This window comes from Gadus morhua, chromosome 3, assembly GCF_902167405.1.
Source record: "Gadus morhua chromosome 3, gadMor3.0, whole genome shotgun sequence".
In the NCBI taxonomy this organism is placed as follows: Eukaryota; Metazoa; Chordata; class Actinopteri; order Gadiformes; family Gadidae; genus Gadus; species Gadus morhua.
The window spans coordinates 25,836,315-25,858,384 of record NC_044050.1 but is presented as its reverse complement, the minus strand read 5'-3'; the positions used below and the strand labels follow the sequence as shown (position 1 = coordinate 25,858,384).

At 49.3% G+C, this 22,070-nt stretch overlaps 2 protein-coding genes across 3 annotated transcripts; one reads left to right on the top strand and one right to left on the bottom strand.

The window, feature by feature from the left end:
* Nucleotides 1–192: 192 nt before the first annotated feature.
* Nucleotides 193–16,353, top strand: patl1 (PAT1 homolog 1, processing body mRNA decay factor). Its single transcript, XM_030351834.1, has 20 exons — nt 193–305; nt 1,134–1,239; nt 1,927–2,118; nt 2,493–2,723; nt 2,901–2,977; nt 3,145–3,225; nt 5,816–6,010; nt 6,676–6,777; nt 6,961–7,047; nt 7,259–7,464; nt 8,662–8,794; nt 10,572–10,689; nt 11,422–11,519; nt 11,954–12,013; nt 12,123–12,268; nt 12,653–12,812; nt 13,611–13,736; nt 13,874–13,965; nt 14,611–14,760; nt 16,082–16,353. Exons 1-20 carry the CDS (start codon nt 291–293, stop codon nt 16,101–16,103), a joined length of 2,397 nt encoding a protein of 798 aa, XP_030207694.1. The 5' UTR covers nt 193–290; the 3' UTR covers nt 16,104–16,353.
* Nucleotides 16,278–21,958, bottom strand: LOC115540492 (CD5 antigen-like). Of its 2 annotated transcripts, XM_030351835.1 has the most exons (7): nt 21,744–21,958; nt 20,817–21,170; nt 20,185–20,526; nt 19,084–19,410; nt 18,364–18,690; nt 17,360–17,662; nt 16,278–16,493 (listed from the first exon to the last, which is right to left on the bottom strand). In XM_030351835.1, exons 1-7 carry the CDS (start codon nt 21,835–21,837, stop codon nt 16,444–16,446), a joined length of 1,797 nt encoding a protein of 598 aa, XP_030207695.1. In that variant the 5' UTR covers nt 21,838–21,958; the 3' UTR covers nt 16,278–16,443. The 2 variants fall into 2 exon arrangements, with proteins under 2 accessions (XP_030207695.1, XP_030207696.1); XM_030351836.1 differs by lacking the exon at nt 16,278–16,493 and having other exon boundaries at nt 17,529–17,676.
* Between the last annotated feature and the right edge of the window lie 112 nt (nt 21,959–22,070).

The window sequence follows — 22,070 nt, the reverse complement described above, 5'->3', positions numbered from 1 at the left end:
AGATCATTATTTTATTAATTACTTGGTTTATTTCGTTCCTTCGTTTATATCCAATCTCACACTCTGGGACGCTATTATACCAATGCTAAACGTATCAAGCTCCATCACAATCAGGTCCGATCCCGATTCATCCCTCTGACTTCTGATATTCCACGCACGCCTGCAAGAAGACGAAGAAGAAGAAACTGCGTGCTCGTTCACGTTTCCCTCCTCCGCGTCCACGTGAGCACCGCTGCTGCGTCATTTGCGCGCGTCCTCGCTACAGATAGTAGCGAAAAGCCTGAAGATAGATGTTCCGATTTCAGGTGAGTGTAACCTATTAAAGCCCAGCCCACCTCTCTCTCTGGAGTGTTTCTGAGCAGTGCATGATAGTAGCCAGTGGAACGCGGGCCATTCGTGTGATTATATCGGCAGGTAGTGCCCCATTGTTTACATGATCTACGAAAAAAGAAATGGTTTCGGCCCGCGGCCTGCCAAGCACCGGGCTGTCCTAGTCACATGGAGCGGGGTGAGGCGACTCACGGGCGGTCGTGCCCCATGGTTTGCCTAGACCCCGTGGTGGCAGTCGTCCCGTGTTGGGTTATTGTGGTCGCCAGAGGTTGGCTGGTCAGATGTAGAGATGCATGTTTAGATGATAATTTCCCGTTGTGTTGTTACGTCACCTGTGGTTAGCATCTGTGCTAACGATTAGCATTAGAAATCGGTGCCGGTTCATCCTCACTTTATCTAGAAGGCTACACGCAGGGTTTCTTGTTTGAGTGTCAATGTTAGCAGGTTTAAAGTTGTCGGTTTTTGCATTCATCTAAACGATTGAAGCTGTAAGTAATTTAACTGTATTTTTAATCATTTAGACCTCCGAAACACACTGACTGTTTTTTCTACTGAAATTTAAAAATCAGTTTATGGTTGCGGTGTTTCCGTCGCACAACCCATCTGTAGCCGCCACCCCTGTGATCATTATGTCTTAAGAAGGGGTAGACCCCACGCTCGTCTCATCGTCTTGTTAAGCTGTAAACTGGTTTGTTATGCATGCCTGTATGCAGTGTTGTGCCGCATAACTCTTACCTTTGGGAGCCGTATTTGGCCCCTCTGTTCCCGCTCGTTATGTCGTCATCCTGTCGGACTCCTCCCAGACCCCTGATGAAGACTGCACACTGGAGGAGGAAGAGGAGGCCCCGGTAGAGGAGGAAGATGATATTGATCAGTTCAATGATGACACTTTTGGCGCAGGGGCCATTGGTAAGTGGGTTGTTTCTGCTTGTCTGTTTTTCAGCCCTGGAAAACTCCCCTGCCTAAAGAATCTAACGACCAAATAGCCAGTGCTATCTAGTCCCCATTTACCCCAATTTAGCATATTTGTGCAAGTCACAAAGATACACAGGATACTGCCCAAAATGTATAGCTTATATTGTAACCAAGTGGTGTCCAACTGCAGAAGATGAGTGCCTATATTTGTGTCTAAGTCTCGACACCAACAGTTTTTCCGCAACCCTTCATAATGCCATCTTAGATTACGTTTCGACATGGTTTTGTGTATTATTCCCTGGTTGTTACTTTCTCATTTGCTGGTGTTTTAACATTATTGTAGCTACATGCTAATGCTGGTAAGGTTGTCTAACCACTGTAACCTGCCAGTGTTGTTGGTCTGTTCAGCTAACTACTGTAAGGCGGCTTCGAGCCGTCGGCCTAAGCTTAAGTCTTCTGCAGATGCCAGATGAAACAGATTCAAACCTTCGGTTTTAACTTCTTCCATAACCGCCCAACATGAACCAGAGTCTGTCTTGCTCCGGTTCTACGTTTTCAAGTCAAGCATTTTGAAATCCTCCAAACCGGCTACAGCTGATGGCCAGCGCGGTGAAGGGTAGTTGGGGTCATGTTGACGTGATGCCTGATAGCGCTGTTTGTTTGACCCCCCCCCCCCTCCAGATGATGATTGGCAGGAGGAACACCAGCGCCTGGCGGGGATGGAAGGGCGTGCCGCAGGCAGGGGCGTGGCCGGGGGAAGAGCAACGGAGATAGGTGGAGCAGTTGACCCCCCACCTGCTTCCCACCTACCTCTCCCCTCCTCCCTTCCTCCCCTCCACCTTCCCCACGCCCCCTCAGGGTTACCCCCACCTGGTAAGCACACACACACACACACACACACACACACACACGCGCACACACGCACACTCCTCCAACACACGCACACTCCTCCAACACACGCACACTCCTCCAACACACACACACACACTCCTCCAACACACACACACACACTCCTCCAACACACACACACACACACTCCTCCAACACACACACACACACACTCCTCCAACACACACACACACTCCTCCAACACACACACACACTCCTCCAACTCACACACACTCCTCCAACACACACACACACTCCTCCAACTCACACACACACACTCCTCCAACTCACACGCACACCCCCACCCCTCTCCAACTCACACGCCACCATTTTCCTCCTCCGTGCGTGTGTGTGCCCAGGTCTAGAGGACGGGCGAGGAGGAGGGGGCCTCGCAGAGTCCCTGGCTCGGTTCATCCTGGGGGCCGACCCGGCCATCGCTGGGCTGGGTGCGGCCCAGAGCCCCTCCCACCCCCAGCCCGGGCCCCCTGGCTCCGCCCTGGACTTCTCCCGGTTGCTGCCTCCCCCGTCGCTACGGCCCCACCTCCATCACCCCCCCAATCAATTGCCCGGCGGGAACTCCTCTTCCTCAGGTAGGATGCGGTCGCCATGGCAATGTGCGCTGTGATTTTTTTTGGTACAGAGCTTGTGACGGTGAGGTCTGTGCTTGGACGTTTGGAAAGGGTTGTAATGGTTGTCATGGTGAGAGGGAGAGGCCAGAATACTGGGGGTTGTCATGGTGACACTGTGCTCTCCTCTTCCCCCTGCAGGCATGCATCCCTCCTCCATGATGAGCTACCAGCAGCAGCAGCAGATGCTGTGCCGTGGCTCCGGGCCCATGGGCCAGGTCAGAATCATAACACAGTCCAGGACTATCTTGTATTACCTGTAGAACCAGATCTAGTATGAAGCCTCTAAACTGCAATGCATCCAGCAAGAGGTCCTATCTACAACACTCCATATGTGTATTTTTCTTTTCTCTCTTTTTACTCTCTCTCTCTCTCTCTTTCTCAGATGGCCTCTCCCAGTATCTGGGAGAACAGTATGGGCTTTGGTCCAGTCAGCCGCTCTCCTGGGCTCATCCCCCACATGGAGGTAATGCTGGGTCTATTGTTTACAACAGTGCTGGGTCTATTGATTACAACAGTGCTGGGTCTGTTGTTTGCCACAGTGCTGGGTCTATTGTTTACAACAGTGCTGGGTCTATTGTTTACAACAGTGCTGGGTCTATTGTTTACAACAGTGCTGGGTCTATTGTTTACAACAGTGCTGGGTCTGTTGTTTAACACGGTGCTGGGTCTGTTGTTTACCACAGTGCTGGGTCTGTTGTTTACCACGGTGCTGGGTCTGTTGTTTACCACAGTGCTGGGTCTGTTGTTTACCACAGTGCTGGGTCTATTGTTTACCACAGTGTTGGGTCCATCGTTTACATGGATCTGCTAGTAAAATCAATCGGGAGTTTCAGTAGACTGGATAGCCCCGTCCATTCTGCCGGCGATTTGAGTTCGTCCTTCAGAAGGGTCTGGAGAAGAGCAAGACATTTCTTCCTGCTTTCGATACATTTTTGCGGGAGCCAATCACCAAGCTTGCTTTTCCCCTGGTGCGCTATTGGCTGGTTTAACAAAATGACGACAGGGAAGCAACGGCAAGCAGCCAATTGTGTAGAGAGTAATTTGAACTAGGCCCACTGATCACGCCTCTTGTGCTGAGGAAATGACGGCAGCTTCCCCAGACCAACGTGCAATCTACGATTGAGCTTGGTCTGGCAATAGCCAGGGCAGGCTAGTGTTTCGGTGCATGTTCACGGAAATGTTACCAACTCTTCCCAGCAGGTGGCAGTAGGTCAACATTTGAATTACTTAAAGCAGGGGTTTTCAAAGTGTGAGAGAGTGAGCCCCCCCCTCAGAGAAAAAAAATTCAGCTGAGCCCCCCCCCCCCCCAAAAGTTCTAAACACCTGTGTTTTGAAAGCCATTTTAATTATTTTACACATTTGAAACATCTCCGATCATAATTTTAAAACATTTGGAACATATTTTTGAAACATTTGAAACATATTTTTGAAACATTTTAAACATATTTCTGAAACATTACATCACCTTTGTGCGTTTTTAAACACATTTCTTAACACAATTTAACAACTTTATCTAAGCATGTTTTAGCTTAACCTTTTTTAAATACATTTGAACATCTTAATCTGTGTAAACTGCCAGTTTGGTTCTGCCATTCAGGGTCCCGGACTCTGAATTTTCTGAGTCGAATAAGAGCTGCCTTTTCAGCCAAGAGATTCGACTATTCGGCGGGGTTTGTTTACCGGCGTTGCTATGGTGACCTAAATTATTATAAGCAACTGAAAACGATGCCGGTTTGAAACTAAAACTGTGATTCTGAAAAAAGTATAAATGCTATCAAAATTCCGTTTAGATTTTATTGAAGATACAAGTGTGTAGATTTGTTTAATGGTTTGAACGATGGTAAACGGTTGAAAAAAAGGAATGAGTTACGATGTCTAGAAGTAGGTGTATCAGAATGGGCTGACGTCTTCAATGAAAACATGAAAACGAAGCGGTGTGAAACTAAAACTGTGATTCTGAAGAAATTTTACATGATATCGAAATTCTGTTTAGATATTATTGAAGATACAAGTGTGTAGATTTGTTAAATGGTTTGCACGAAGATAAACGGTTGAAAATTGATTTAGTTATGTTACTTCTACAGTTGAAGTACGACTGATTTGAATCATCGACTTTCAGGGGTTTTTTCGGGTTTATTTTTTTCTCACGTCGCGCCCCCCCTGAAGAACTCTGGCGCCCCCCAGGGGGGGCGCGCCCCACAGTTTGAAAACCACTGACTTAAAGGAATACTTTGCTTTAGTGAATTTTTATCTGTGATGGGTTGAAACATGGTTAAAGCGCTATACTTCCAGGTGTTGGATTTTGGAACTAAAATGAAAGCACCTGTGCTGTAAATCACTGCAAATTATCTTTATCGCGCTATCAATATCAAAGATGGCCTGTAAAATAACTATTGACCGCTATTGAGCTGGTGCAGGAGACAGCCTCTTATCGGATTGATCCATGCCAGGCCGTTTGGGATTAGAGTCTGAAATTGAGGGCGTACAGATCTTTGTCAAATATTCAACGATTGTTAAATGTTATTATACTAGGGTACGTTTATTCGGATATCAGAAAATGAAATTGTTACTATTAGTGTGATTTATTCCTTTTAAAAGGGAAGATGGGTTACTCCCTGTGTGTGTGTGTTTGTGTCCGTCCGTCCGTACTACAATACAGTCCTGTCTCTACTAACACTCGGCCCCCTATCACTAATCAATATCACCCTGTACAATCACTGTTTACTGTCACTCTGTTCACTATAGCTTTTACTCTGTTCGCTCTAGCTATCACTATTTACTTAAGCTAACACTGTGCTAGCTATCACTCTGTTCACTACAGCTGTCGCTGTGTTTACTATAGCCTTCACTCTATTCACTATCACTTCGGTAACTATTGCTATTCCTATTTTCCCTGTAGCTGTCAATCTGTTAACTGGCCGCCAATCTGTTTACTATAGCTGTCACTTTACTATATCTTCCATTCTCTTCACTATCACTTTGGTAACTAAAGCTGTTCCTGTGTTCACTACATCCCTCGCTTTGTCCTCACCTGTTTTCTCTGTCTCCTGCAGGATAGCCCACTCATGTCAATCATTAAGGAGGTGGGTCTACCGAAGCAGCCTCATCCACTCAGGGGAGAGGACCCACGCGACCTGTCGGAGAGGGTCCTGCCTCCTCGTTCCACCTCCCCTGTGATTGGTTCCCCTCCCGTGAGGGCGGTGCCCATCGGAACCCCGCCCAAGCAGCCGATGAGCCTCAACCACCAGGTAGGCGTCCGAGTCACCTGGCTGTGATGTTTCATCTAGTGCTGTCAGTTAAATGCGTTATTAACGGCGTTATCGCAAACCAATTTTAACGGCGTTAATCTTTTTATCGCACGATTAACGCAATTTATTTATTTATTAAAAAAAAACAACTTTTTTTCTTTTTTCTTTGGCTCAAAGCAAAGAAGCAGTAGCCTGACTGCTATGTTCAAGGCAGTATGTTTGTATGTTCATTGTTTAATTGCACTATAGGCTTCTTTTTTTTTTGTATCGTCCTGTTTTGATCCGTATATGCCAATGTTGAAATCAATAAAAAAACATTTGCACAAGGCAAGCCGATGCACGTCTCCATGTTGATAAGAGCATTAAAATGAAAAATATTAATGGGACAAAGAAATCAAGGGATATTTATCGTAGAAAAAAAATCGTGAGTTAACTATGACATTAATATTAAATATTTTAATCGCGATTACATATTTTAATCGCTTGACAGCACTAGTTTCATCCCAAGGGTAGCCTGTTCCAGGCGAGACTCCATATTCTCAACATTGGGACATTTCATTGCGATGTATCGCTACGTATGATGGGGCGGGTGGATGGGGATGAACCTGTGTGATTTCAGTTGTACACGGAGCTGTAAGTAGTGATGGTGTAAACTGTGTGTGTAGATCCACCACCCGACGGCGGTCCACGTGAGAGCTCCCCTCCAGCACAGATACCCTCCGCCGTTCCCCGACCGCCTCTCCCCCAACACCCTGCTCAACCTCGCTGTGAGTCTCAATATCTGCTCACCGTGGAGCTCATCACTCTAGCTCTCACTCTGTTCACTATAGCTATCACTCTGTTCACTGTAGCTCTCACTCTGTTCACTATTGCTATCACTCTGTTCACTATAGCTATCACTCTGTTCACTATTGCTATCTATTACCTTATTCCTTTTGGTGTGCGTGCAGAACAACCCAATGTGTCGTGGTCCGTTCCCTCCTGGCGTTGGTCCCGTTCTTTCCCAGCTGCAACGAGCTCAGATGCTGAACTCTCAGGTGAGTTCTTCCGAGCGTGACACACAACGTACATTAGACCAATCAGAGAAGGGCGTGTCAAATATCAAGAGGGATGAGCCTGTTCGCTGTGGATCGCAAAGGCCATAATGTCTCTGTCTCCCTTCGCCTCCCCTCTCTCTCCCCCCCTCCCCCCCACCCCCCCCCTCTCTCCCCCCCACCCCCCCCTCTCTCTCTCTCTCTCTCCCCCCAGGTGGCAGGGTTCCCTCGCGGCGTCGGCCCCCCTCCCATGCTGCCGGGCGGCGGTGGTTTTAGGCCCTTCTTCGGGGGCCCCCCTCCCCCGCCTCACCACCGGATGCCCCCCCCGCCGCTCCACGGGCCGCCCATCTACCACACCACCCACCTCCACCCCCAGCACCGCCGCATGCTCACCCAGAGGATGCAGAGCAGACCAATGGGGTACGCAGGGCCTCCGACCGAAGCCTAATCCGCCCCCCCAGCACCGCGGGGTCGCTCCCCCTGAGCACTGGGACGACCACTAACCACTTGGTGGACGACCACTAACCACTTGGTGGACGACCACTAACCACTCGGTGGACGACCACTAACCACTCGGTGCACGACCGCTAACCACTCGGTGGACGACCGCTAACCACTCGGTGGACGACCACTAACCACTTGGTGCACGACCACTAACCACTCGGTGCACGACCACTAACCACTCGGTGGACGACCACAAACCACTCAGTGGACGACCACTAACCACTTGGTGGACGACCACTTACCACTTGGTGGACGACCACTTACCACTTGGTCGACTACCACTAACCACTTAGTGGACGACCACTAACCACTCGGTGGACGACCACTAACCACTAAGTGGACGACCACTAACCACTCGGTGGACGACCACTAACCACTCGGTGGACTACTACTAACCACTCGGTGGACGACCACTAACCACTTGGTGGACGACCACTAACCACTCGGTGCACGACTACTAACCACTCGGTGCACGACCACTAACCACTTTGTGGAAGACCGCTAACCACTTTGTGGAAGACCGCTAACCACTCGGTGGACGACCGCTAACCACTCGGTGGACGACCACTAACCACTCGGTGGACGTCCACTAACCACTCTGTGGACGTCCACTAACCACTCGGTGGACGTCCACTAACCACTCGGTGGACGTCCACTAACCACTCGGTGGACGACCACTAACCACTTGGTGGACGACCACTAAGTGGACAACTAATAATAACATAGTGTCCTACTACTTATCACTAAGTGGACTTCTAATAAGCACTTGGTGGACTACTACTAATCATTAAGTGAGTTACTGCTAATCACTAAGAGGACCACCACTTATCAATTGACACTTCACTATTTTATAGTCCCAGTGCAGGGTGTAACCTGTGTGTAACCTGTGTCCTCAGCAGGGACGCCTACAGTAACCTGTGTGTAACCTGTGTGTAACCCGTGTGTCCTCAGCAGGGACCCCTACAGTAACCTGTGTGTAACCTGTGTGTAACCCGTGTGTCCTCAGCAGGGACCCCTACAGTAACCTGTGTGTAACCTGTGTGTAACAGAGTGGGGCTGGACCGGCGGAGCAGGGACCCCTACAGTAACCTGTGTGTAACCTGTGTGTAACAGAGTGGGGCTGGACCGGCGGAGCAGGGACCCCTACAGTAACCTGATGACCCAGAGGGAGAAGGAGTGGGTCGCAAAGATCCAGATGATGCAGCTGCAGAGTACCGACCCCTACCTGGATGACTACTACTACCAGGTTAGTACTAATACTACTGCTACTACCAGGTTAGTACTAATACTACTGCTACTACCAGGTTAGTACTAATACTACTGCTACTACCAGGTTAGTGCTAATACTACTGCTACTACCAGGTTAGTACTAATACTACTGCTACTACCAGGTTAGTGCTAATACTACTGCTACTACCAGGTTAGTACTAATACTACTACCAGGTTAGTACTAATACTACTGCTACTACCAGGTTAGTACTAATACTACTGCTACTACCAGGTTAGTACTAATACTACTACCAGGTTAGTACCAATACTACTGCTACTACCAGGTTTGTACTAATACTACTGCTACTACCAGGTTAGTACTAATACTACTGCTACTACCAGGTTAGTACTAATACTACTGCTACTACCAGGTTAGTACTAATACTACTGCTACTACCAGGTTAGTGCTAATACTACTGCTACTACCAGGTTAGTGCTAATACTACTACCAGGTTAGTACTAATGCTACTGCTACTACCAGGTTAGTACTAATACTACTGCTACTACCAGGTTAGTACTAATACTACTGCAACTACCAGGTTAGTACTACTACTGCTACTACCAGGTTAGTACTAATACTACTACTGCTACTACCAGGTTAGTACTAATACTACTACTGCTACTACCAGGTTAGTACTAATACTACTACTGCTACTACCAGGTTAGTATAATACTACTACCAGGTTAGTACTAATACTACTACCAGGTTAGTACTAATACTACTGCTACTACCAGGTTAGTACTAATACTACTACCAGGTTAGTACTAATACTACTGCTACTACCAGGTTAGTACTAATACTACTGCTACTACCAGGTTAGTACTAATACTACTGCTACTACCAGGTTAGTGCTAATACTAAAACTACTGCCAGATTAGTACTATTACTACCAGGTTAATACTAATATTACTACCAGGTTAATACTAATATTACTACCAGGTTAGTACTATTACTACCAGGTTAGTCCTATTACTACTACCAGGTTAATACTAATATTACTACCAGGTTAGTACTATTACTACCAGGTTAGTCCTACTACTACTACCAGGTTAATACTACTATTACTACCAGGTTAGTACTATTACTACCAGGTTACTCCTACTACTATTACTGCCAGGTTAGTACTAATACTACTGCTACTACCAGGTTAGTACTAATACTACTGCTACTACCAGGTTAGTGCTAATACTAAAACTACTGCCAGATTAGTACTATTACTACCAGGTTAGTCCTACTACTACCAGGTTAATACTAATATTACTACCAGGTTAGTACTATTACTACCAGGTTAGTCCTATTACTACTACCAGGTTAATACTAATATTACTACCAGGTTAGTACTATTACTACCTGGTTAGTCCTACTACTACTACCAGGTTAATACTAATATTACTACCAGGTTAGTACTATTACTACCAGGTTACTCCTACTACTATTACTGCCAGGTTAGTACTAATACTACTGCTACTACCAGGTTAGTACTTAAACTAATACTACTACCAGGTTAGTCCTACTACTACTACCAGGTTAGTACTTATACTGATATCACTGCCAGGTTAGTACTAATACTACTGCCAGGTTAGTATTAATACTACTACCAGGTTAGTACTACTACTACTACCAGGTTAGTTTCTTAGGCTGTCACTTCCTTCTCTTATTTCTGAAGTGGTTTTCCGTTGCCCAATGAGTTATGAAGTATGATTAATATTGTGTGTGTGTGTGTGTGTGTGTGTGTGTGTGTGTGTGTGTGTAGAACTACTATGAGAAGCTGGAGAAGCGGCAGGAGAGAGAGCGGGACAGCAGCAAGAAGGAACACACCACCCGGCTGATCACTCCACAGGTGGCCAAGGTGGAGCACACCTACCGACCAGGTAACCACACCTACCGACCAGGTGACCACACCTACCGACCAGGTGACCACACCTACCGACCAGGTGACCACACCTACCGACCAGGTGACCACACCTACCGACCAGGTGACCACACCTACCGACCAGGTGACCACACCTACCGACCAGGTGACCACACCTAGCGACCAGGTAACCTAGTGACCAGGTAACCACACCTACCGACCAGGTGACCACACCTAGCGACCAGGTGACCACACCTAGCGACCAGGTGACCACACCTAGCGACCAGGTGACCTCACCTAGCGACCAGGTGACCTCACCTAGCGACCAGGTGACCTCACCTAGCGACCAGGTGACCTCACCTAGCGACCAGGTGACCTCACCTAGCGACCAGGAGACCACACCTAGCGACCAGGTGACCACCCCTATCGACCAGGTGACCACACCTAGCGACCAGGTGACCACCCCTACCGACCAGGTGACCACACCTAGCGACCAGGTGACCACACCTAGCGACCAGGGGACCACACCTAGCGACCAGGGGACCACACCTAGCGACCAGGGGACCACACCTAGCGACCAGGGGACCACACCTAGCGACCAGGTGACCACACCTAGCGACCAGGTGACCACACCTAGCGACCAGGTGACCACACCTAGCGACCAGGTGACCACACCTAGCGACCAGGTGACTATGCCTAGCGACCAGCTAAGTGCACACATTGACTGTGCGTGTGTCTGTGTGTGTTCCAGTTCAGTTTGCGGGCTCCCTGGGGAAGCTGACCGTGTCCAGCGTCAACAACCCTCGTAAGATGATCGACGCCGTGGTGACCAGCCGCTCCGACGACGAGGTCTGCCATCTCCCTCTCTCTCTGTGCTCTTGTGATGGTGGCGGGTTTTAAACTGAGAGCTATGCATGTGACGCAGATCTAATGACCGCTGAGCTGGCTTGGCAGCATGGAGGCAGCTGTGGCCATGGCAACAGGCACGTGGCTCTGTTGTGTCAGGTCTCTGTTGGCCTCTTTGCCGATGGTTACTTTAGATGCTTGGTATCCTGTCATGCCATTCAGTGCGTCTCCATAAGCCCCACTAGAGCCCTCATCGAATAATATCGGCATTTCCTCTCATCGGAAAATGTTACGACAGGCGACGATGGGTGGGTGCGCTGGCCAGTTAACCTGACGTGTGTGTGTGTGTGTGTGTGTGTGTGTGTGTGTGTGTGTGTGTGTGTGTGTGTGTGTGTGTGTGTGTGTGTGTGTGTGTGTGTGTGTGTGTGTGTGTGCAGGAGAAGAGGGAGAAGCAGGTTTGGAACAAGCGGAGGCAGATCCTCTACACGGTGGAGAAGGTGAGCGATGGTTGTACTGATCCTCCTCCTGCTCTGATGTCAGGACCCACCAGGGGCTGCGTGGTGGTCTGAAGACCAACCCTGACCCCCTGTGTGTGTGTGTGCACAGATGTACAGCTCTCTGCTGGAGGTGCAGGACTTTGAGAAGCGCTTCGTCCACGCTGCCGAGGAGGAGAGGGGCGCTCTGCTGGAGCGACACAAGACCCACACGGAGACCCTCTGTACTCTGCTCACACACACTGAGCAGGCCGGCAGGTCAGAGAGACGCACGCGCACACACACACACACACACACACACACACACACACACACACACACACACACACACACACACACACACACACACACACACACACACACACACACACACACACACACACACACACACACACACACACACACACACACACACAGAGAGAGAGACACAGAGGCCCTCTTTACCCTGCACTAATGTTGGTCCGCACTGGAATTTTCTAACTTCATTACAATCCTTTAGAAAAATACCATTCTTTACCATTTTATACTACGGGGAATGATTGTTGAAACCGTTTCAAGTGTGTGTGTGTGTGCGCGCACACACACACTCGTTAAGACCCTACACACAAAGACCAAAGACTGTGTGTGTGTGTGTCTCTGCAGGGTGAGTGACGAGCAGTGTGTGACGATCATGTCCGTGAGGAAGGGGAAACGGCTCATCTCCAGGCTCCTCCCCTTCCTGCCCGCGCAGCAGGCCGCCGCCGTTGTCATGGCGATCGCCCGCAACCTCCCGGCCCTGGCCAAGAAGGACAAACAGGACCAGGTGAAGGATACACACAAGCGCACGCACTCACGCACGCACGTGTGCTCACACACTGATTTCATGGACTAAATATTAGGAAGGTTGCAGGCTGCTGTTGTGGATGCTAACCTGGGCGTATGAACACTATATATATATATATATATATATATATATATATATATATATATATATATATATATATATATATATATATATATATATATATATATATTAGAGCTGTCAAGCGATTAAAATATTTAATCGTGATTAATCGCATTGATGTCATAGTTAACTCTAATTAATCGCAAATTTTTCTAAGCTAAATATCCCTTGATTTTTTTGTCCCATAATTCTTCTCATTTTAATTCTCTTATCAACATGGTGAAGTGCATCGGCTTGCCTTGTGCAAATGATTTTTTATTGATAACAACATTGGCATATACAATGATCAAAACAGGACGATACAAAAAAAGAGCCTATAGTGCAATTAAACGACTGCTTTGAACAAATGTCATTTGAACATAGCAGTCAGGCTACTGCTTCTTTGTTTTGAGCCAAAGAAAAAAAAAAAAAAATCTTTTTTTTTTTTTTAAGAATTGCGTTAATCGCGCGATAAAAAATTCAACGCCGTTAAAATTGGTTTGCGTTAACGCCGTTAATAACGCGTTTAACTTACAGCTCTTATATATATATATATATATATATATATATATATATATATATATATATATATATATATATATATATATATATATATATATATATATGTGTAGCCACCTGGGGGAGCATCACCCTGACCTCTGACCTCTACCTGTGCAGGTGCTGTGCTGGTTGGTGGAGCCCGTTGCCGTGGTGATCCAGTCCCTATCAAGCGCCGCCCTCACAGATCTACTGCAGGAAATCCAGGGCAGGGAGGGCAACCTGGCCTCCGTTTTACAAAACAAGGTATTGCTCCTTCTACTGGTACTGCTACTTTTTATACTTATACTACTAGAACTACTGGTACCTCTAAACAATACTATCAGTACTTGTATACTAGTGTCTCTCCCATGCGTGTGTGTGTGTGTAATGCGTGTGTGTAGCTGGGTGTGACGCTGCTGTACCTGGTGCTGAGTGAGGGCGACAGGATGCAGAGCTCTGACCCAAACTGCCAGCTCATGGACGACAACCGCTGGTGAGTGCTAAAGTGTGTGTGTGTTAGAGATATTTGTTTGTCTGTGTATACGTGTATGACAGTGGTTCTCAAAGTTATGACAGCTGAGGGCCAATTTAGGACCCAGAATTTGACTGAGGGCCGCCAAAGGAAAAAAATGAGGGAAACGCCGTCAGCATCCCAGTGGTGAAAAAAAAACATCTGGATGGACCACTGGGAGTGGAGGGCAAGTGAGGTCTAAATCACAAAACTGAGATTCATCCTTTCAAAGTAATGTACAGTCGGATGAAACCTAACAAATGTAACAGGATTTAATTGAAAGCTAGAGTCGACTTTTCTCTTTATATTTATTTATATTAATATTGAATTAAAAAGACAATAAAAAATCTTTTTTTTTTATTTATTTTTTTTACTTGCATCTGTATGTCATTGCGGGCCGCCAGTAATGTCTCTGCGGGCCGCCATTGGCCCGCGGGCCGCAGTTTGAGAACCAATGGTGTATGATGTGATTTGCGTGTGTGTGTGTGACGTGTGTTGTGTGTGTGTGTGTGTGTACGCGTGTGATGTGACGTGTGTTGTGTTGTGTGTGTGTGTACGTGTATGATGTGTGTGTGACGTGACGTGTGTGTGTACGTGTGTGTTGTGACGTGTGTTGTGTGTGTCCAGGACGGAGCTGGTGTTCTCGGTGGCCCGGGAGCTGCTAGCCGCACCCTCCTCAACCCTGGCCCCGCCTCTCTTCACCCCACCCAACCTGCTGGGACTCTTCGCCCGCTACGTCGACCGCCAGAGTCTAGAGCAGCTGCAGGAGAAGCTACAGTAACTATCACACACAGACTCACACTCTTATCACACACAGCTGGCAGTGTGCGTCTGTACTGGAGCAATAAGGCACCAGCGCGCCCCAGCTGTTCTTAAACTCCTGGCAGTTACGATCTCAGGCCACGTTCACATCTAGCGTTTTTTGTAATAGGGAAAAGTTGAGCCTATTTTTTTTTCAACAAAAAGAAAAGCTGGCAGCGTTTTTGGCCCTAAAAGCGCCGAGAGCGTTTTTTCTATCGCCTAGCAACGAACCCATTCTAGACCCGACGTTACCCGCCTACTATATCCAGGATAGAGCCCATTAGACATGTTGTAGATCTCGACATGTTCTGTAATTAAAACTATTAATCGCTCCACCGGCACTTTCCCGAGTGATTTGTCTGCCATTGTTTCTTGTTTTGACAGTTGAGAGTTTCCTTCGTGACAAAGTGTCAATGTTCCGCTTGTGATTGGTTAGTTGCCCAAAAGACGCCTGACGTCGGCCGCTTTCTTCCTGAAAGTTGAACTTTTTTCAACGCTCCGTATGGCAGAAAAAAAACGCTGGGAGAGACGTTTAAAAAAGCGGCCGTGACTTTTTCCAGAAACGCTCTGCTCCATAGGAATATAATGTAAAACAAGCGCTGGCAGATTAAAAAAAACGCTAGATGTGAACGCGGCCTCAAGTGGCATATGGCTTTGATCAAACGGTTACCGTCGACCAACAAGTGGTCGACTGCACAAAACTCCATCAACATAAAATGCGATCATTCATTGAAAACCAAAGTTCTTCCACCAAGAAGGCGTGGCCCCATTGTGGCTAAGCCCCGCCCACCTCATGCATCACACCAGGACCCTTGAAACACAAATCAGAACTTTTTGCTCACTTTTTTCAAATCAAGAAATTTCCAATTAGTTAAAAAAAAGGAAATGGGTGCAAGACTTTCATACATAAAAATACATAAAATGTAAGCGACTGAAACCGACTACAGGAGGCTAGCCATGTTGAAACAGCCCAAACACGATAACGCTGTCCTCTGCTGCATTTTGCTCCTCTCTAAGACGTACGTTATGCATGTCAGCAGTGACTGACAAAAGTTATTGTACCCATGACATAGCCAGGGCTTATCCAGCAGTAGGACAGGCCGTTCCTCTGTTTCTCGCCAAAACATGTTTTATTTAATATTCCTCGGGAGGGAAATGGTAACGGCACGACAGCTGGTAGTTCTTGAGTTGGCTAGTTCATGATAACAGTAGAGGACAGTAACCTGTGTGAAGACTTGAGACATTGTGTGTGAAAGTAAATCCACGCCAACACCACCATGTGATGTTTGTCTTTCAGGATCTCCACGCTGACCAGCTAGAAGTGATTGCAGACATGCCCCCACCCCCCACCTATATGTGGCCGAGAGAGAGAGAATGTGTATGTATGTGTGTGTGTGTGTGAGAGAGTTGGTTCTTTTGATTTTTAAGCCAGCTAAATCTCCAGGACCATCATGTGTAGCATGGTGTACAGAGACAGAGAGAGAGACCCTGGGAAAGATTAAATCTTTTTTTAATTTTGTTGTCAACTATGCCTGTGCTGAACATCCAATTAAAAGTATTTCTATTGTACATATACAGTCTCCTACTTTTCTCTTCAAATGCCAACTTGCTCCTGGTAGCGAGGGAACGAGATGATGTGCTGTGGACCAGAGGAGAGACTTACTGGTCCTCACTGCTGTAGTCATCCTCACTCTTCTCCCTCTGGCGGGCTGGGAAAGAAAAACAGCAAGATTCATCCTGACCACGTGTTCAGACCTGAACCCCGTCATAGTACCTTTAGTTGGAAGGTCCCATATCATACCGCCAGGTGTGAGTGTGATTAGCCGCTACAAGCCGTTTTGGAAATCGGCCTCTTCTGACATCCCAAGTGGGCGCCTAGATCATTGGTTCTCAAAGTGCGGCCCGCGGGCCGATGGTGGCCCGCAGAAACATTCCTGGCGGCCCGCAGTGACGTATAGATTTTTTTTCTTGCTTTTCTTGATAACAAAATGTATTTAACATAAATTAAATAAATATAAAGTGAAAGTCGACTCTCTAGCTTTCAATTAAATCCTGTTAGTTTTAATCCGACTGTACATTACTTTGAAAGGATGAACCTCAGTTTTGTGATTTTGACCTCACTCCCAGAGGTCCACGGTGCAATATTTTTTTTCACCACTGGGATGCTGACGTTTGGCGACCCTCTCTCAAATTTTGGGTTCCTAAATTGGCCCTCAGCAGTCAAAACTCTGAGAACCCCTAACCTAGATGTAAGCGTGATGGATCAGACTTCCAACCTGGTCTATAGCAAACGGTGCTCGTCTATCTTGTCTACGCCTTGTAACGGCTAATCACTCACACCTGGTATAATGTCACCTTTAAGGATGCATCTCGCACTAATTAGGCTGAAATCATTTAACCTGTTCATATTCCTGCAATAAATGATGCTTAATGTCGTGACATTAGGGGGTCCACTCGTCTAGAAGTGAGGTGCTCTGGTCTAAAGGTGGGGTACACTGGTCTAGAGGTGAGGACCACTGGTCTAGAAGTGAGGTGCTCTGGTCTCAATGTGGGGTACACTGGTCTAGAACCTCACCCTCACAGACGACCTCCACGCTGCTGTCGGAAGGCCAGGGGATCACGGTGCCACAGTCGAGCAGCGCGCCCTCCGACCCCTGGCAGTCTGAGAAGTAGCGCACGGAGCGTGTGCGGTGGCGCCCGACCACCCGGCGCGTGGAGACCGCCGCGCCGCAGCGGAGCTGTCGGCACACGACGGTGGCGTGCTGCAGGCCCCAGCCCGCCGACTCACTCGCCAGCATCTCCCACTCGTCCTGGACGTTGACCATGAGCCGGCCGTCGCACGGAGACGAGCCCCACACCAGCATCACCTCCTCGTAGTCTGGGGAGCAGAGCCTACCTTCAGCCTGGGGAGCTGCTGGAACCTTGCAACCGGTGTTGGGAACGTTACTTTAAAAAAGTAATTAGTTATAGTTACTCACTACTTGTTCCAAAAAGTAACTGAATTACTCTATGATAAAAGTAACTAGTTACAAGGGAAAGTAACTATTTGCGTGAGCCAGGGTTAGTGTTAGGATTAAGCAGTTTATTCAATCAATTCATAGTAACGCATCCCCTTTAACGTACAGTAACGATAACGACGGAAACAGTAATTAGGTAGATTACCCCGTGCGCTAACCGGAAATTACGATCACGACTGCCGCCGCGGCTCCTCCCCCGCAATAAACATCCCGCTTTGAGCGGTGAACTCTTTACCCCTAGCTGCTATAAAAAACTACAAAATGACTATTAATGTGGGCTATGTGGAAAAAGCGCCGATGTTGGCTCAGCCCGGCTCCGCCCTCTTCCGCTACATAGCTAAGATGGCTGCCGTTGAGTACGAAAAGTGTACGGCGATCCACACTTCGCGATTTGACCGTTTTGAGCACACCATCCGGGTCGTTTCAGTACACATATTTTCGCCAGATCTGAATCGGAACGCCCCAAGTACTCAAACTTAGGCCAGTAAGTACGGACAGTATGGATACTGGAACACGGCGCTGGTCTGAGAACCCCTAGTCTGGAGGAAAGGGGGGCGCTCACGTTTCCAGATGGAGATGGAGAGGACGGAGCTCCTGGAGGTGAACAGTCTGGAGCGGTGCGTGACCCGGTACACGCAGGTGTAGTTCCCCTGCTGGGCGGAGACGGCAGCGGGAAACCGGAAGTGGGCGGTTCTGTTCACGGTGGGCTCGCTGAGGGCGGTGCCGTTGGCGCCGCTGAAGAGCAGGAGCAGGGACCCTCCGGGGTACCTGGGCCGGACGGAGCAGGTGACGGTGAAGCTGTGGCCCTTCAGCACCGAGGGCCTGTCCCGGCCCTGGCGCCAGGGGTCCATCATGGAGGACACGGAGATGTTGGGACTCACCAGGAGGTCTGCAGAGGAGAGGGTACTACTCACACATAAGACCCCCCCCAACACGAGGGCCCTCATGTCTTTGGAAACACACACACACACACACACACACACACACACACACACACACACACACACACACACACACACACACACACACACACACACACCACACACAACCACAACCCCCAACACGTGGGACCTCATGTCTTTGGAAACACAAACACACACACACACACACACACACACACACACACACACACACACACACACACACACACACACACACACAACCCCCAACACGTGGGCCCTCATGTCTTTGGAAACACACACACACACACACACGCGACGAGCGACGTTTATTAAACTATTGATTCAACCTCCATTCTCAGCCAACGGGGAGCCGGTGGTACCTGAGCAGACCACCTGGGCGGGGGGGTCTGCGGTGTGCAGCGGCCGTACGACACCGCAGTCCGTCAGCGCCGCCTCCTCCCCCCCGCAGTCGGACAGGAGGCGCCAGGCGGGCCGCGGGACGCGCCCCGGCCGGGGGCTCGCCGGGGCGCGTCCCACGGCCACAAGCGCACCGCAGCCCAGCTGCCGGCACACCACGCCGCCCACGCTCCCACGCCAGCCCCCGCGCCCGCTCCCGTGGACGACCGGCCGCCACTGGCCCTGGTGCCTCACCTGCAGGTCGCCCTCACAGCCGCTGGCGCCGCCCACCAGCCGCACGTCACGCGGCTCTGGAACACATGACACATGAGGAATTTAGTGATGAGAGGGTGAGGTTAGCCTCCAGTGTATAGGGTGTGGGGTGAGGGGGTGAGGTTAGCCTCCAGTGTATAGGGTGTAGGGTGAGAGGGTGAGGTTAGCCTCCAGTGTATAGGGTGTGGGGTGAGAGGGTGAGGTTAGCCTCCAGTGTATAGGGTGTGGGGTGAGGGTGAGGTTAGCCTCCAGTGTATAGGGTGTGGGGTGAGAGGGTGAGGTTAGCCTCCAGTGTATAGGGTGTGGGGTGAGGTTACCCCATAGTGTGCATGGTGAGAGGGTGAGGTTAGCCTCCACAGTGTGTATGGTGAGAGGGTGAGGTTACCCTCCACAGTGTGTGGGGTGAGAGGGTGAGGTTACCCTCCACAGCGAGTATGGTGAGAGGGTGAGGTTACCCTCAACAGTGTGTATGGTGAGAGGGTGAGGTTACCCTCCACAGTGTGTGGGGTGAGAGGGTGAGGTTACCCTCCACAGCGAGTATGGTGAGAGGGTGAGGTTACCCTCCACAGTGTGTGGGGTGAGAGGGTGAGGTTACCCTCAACAGTGTGTATGGTGAGAGGGTGAGGTTACCCTCAACAGTGTGTATGGTGAGAGGGTGAGGTTACCCTCCACAGTGTGTATGGTGAGAGGGTGAGGTTACCCTCCACAGTGTGTATGGTGAGAGGGTGAGGTTACCCTCCACAGTGAGTATGGTGAGAGGGTGAGGTTACCCTCCAGTGTGTGTAGGGTATGGGGTGAGAGGGTGAGGTTACCCTCCACAGTGAGTATGGTGAGGGACGCAGCAGCGTGGAAGAGGCCGGGGGCCTCCTCCACACTGTAGGAACATCTGTAGACCCCCCGGTGGCTCTGGTCCGCGGCCGGGAACAGGAAGTGGGCGGAGCGGTTCACGGCGGGCAGGAACCACTCGCCGCAGGCCTGCAGACGGAAGGTTTTGACGGTGTACGCAGTGTGGGTGAAGCAGGAGATGAGGAAGGCGTGGCCTCCGAGCACATTGGGAGCACTGCTGCTGTCGCTCTCCAAGGAGGAGGTGGAGGTGGAGGTCGAGGTGGAGGAGGAGGTGGAGGTCAGGCTGATGAACGGCTCCGCCAGACGATCTGGAGATGGGTCACATGGTACACGGTGGGGGGGACAACAGGAATGAGGAATGGGTTGCAGCAGTGTGACGCGTCTGCTGGCCCCTTGAGGCGAACGCTGTCTACACTCAGAGGTAACGACTGACCCGTCTACACCCGGCACGTGAACGATCTATTTTAAAACCGACCAATCGCAGGGACCGCTTGCGGTAGCACGCGCTTCACCTGTAGAGGGACAAGTTATATTTGATCCTGCGTTCTTCAGACTGACATGTGGACCAGGATCAGGATCCATTTCGGAGGCGCCTTACAGGTGCAGTCGAGGTACAGAGCCTGCTGGTCCCGGGCCGACGTGTTGCTGGGCAGGGGTGCGGCGGGACAGTCGGCGTGGTTGCTGGCGTTGCCGTGGCAGCTGAACTTGACGGACCAGACGGGACCAGAGGCGGTCGGACGCGGCTTGGAGTAATGCTGCGCGTAGAAGCCGCAGCCCAGTGCCCTACAGACCACCAGCCGGTCGTCCGGATCCAGACTGTGCGGATCCACCGACCGCCAGGACCCCCCCGCAAGGACCTCCACCCGCCCCGAGCAGCGGCCTGCCCCCCGGCCAGCCAGACGCAGCACGGGCCCCGCCCCACCGGACCCCGGGGGGCCGCCACCCTGCGGTTCTGGGGCAGGAAGAGAGAGAGAGAGGGGTAAACCCTAACTGGAAGTGTGGTTGTGAGATATACTTGAGCCGCTGAACAACAACAACAACAACAACAACAACAATCATAATGAGGCAAGGCCTAAAAAAAAAAAAAAAGTTTGGTTCCTGTTGGTTGTCAGTTGAGGTCATGGGTAGGTTGGGAATTTATTTTATTTCTTTATTTTACCTAAAAACTAAATACAACTATGAGACGGGGAACCATAGTATATATGTAGTAGTCCTACCTTTCACTAGGATGGGCGTTTAATCTAATTTTGATCGCGATTTCTATTTATTTATTATTTATTTTTATCACAAAACTAATGGAAACGAGTTTAAACTTCATTTTTTTTAAATAAAATGCTTAATAGAAAGGGCAGAACAGCTGAAAACATATCTGTACATCATTTAAGTTCTTAGTTACAAAGTGTTTTTTGTGAGAGACAATACATCGTGTTTTCGAACTCAAAAAATAATCGTTTGAATAATCGTGATTTCAATATTGACCAAAATAATCGTGATTATGATTTCTTCCATAATCGAGCAGCCCCACCTTGCACCTGCTCAGGCTCTGCTGTAGTACTCCACGTCTCCAAGGGTGAAACCAACAGAGCCAGAGCCAGGCTCCAGGCCCGGGCTATACACATCGTGTCCTGGCCTGCTCTCCTCTGGACCCTGCTCAGTCAACACACCAGGCGCCACACGGTTCAGGAGGCCTGATCAATACCACTCTGGGCTGCTGGCCTCAAACAGAACATCCTAACCCACGAGAAGATCTGCTTGGTTTATATACTCGCCCATGGATATAAAGCCCCGCCCACGGCTGACTGACTGGGCCACGCACGCTGAATGTGATCCACGTCCAATATGTGGCCCCCGC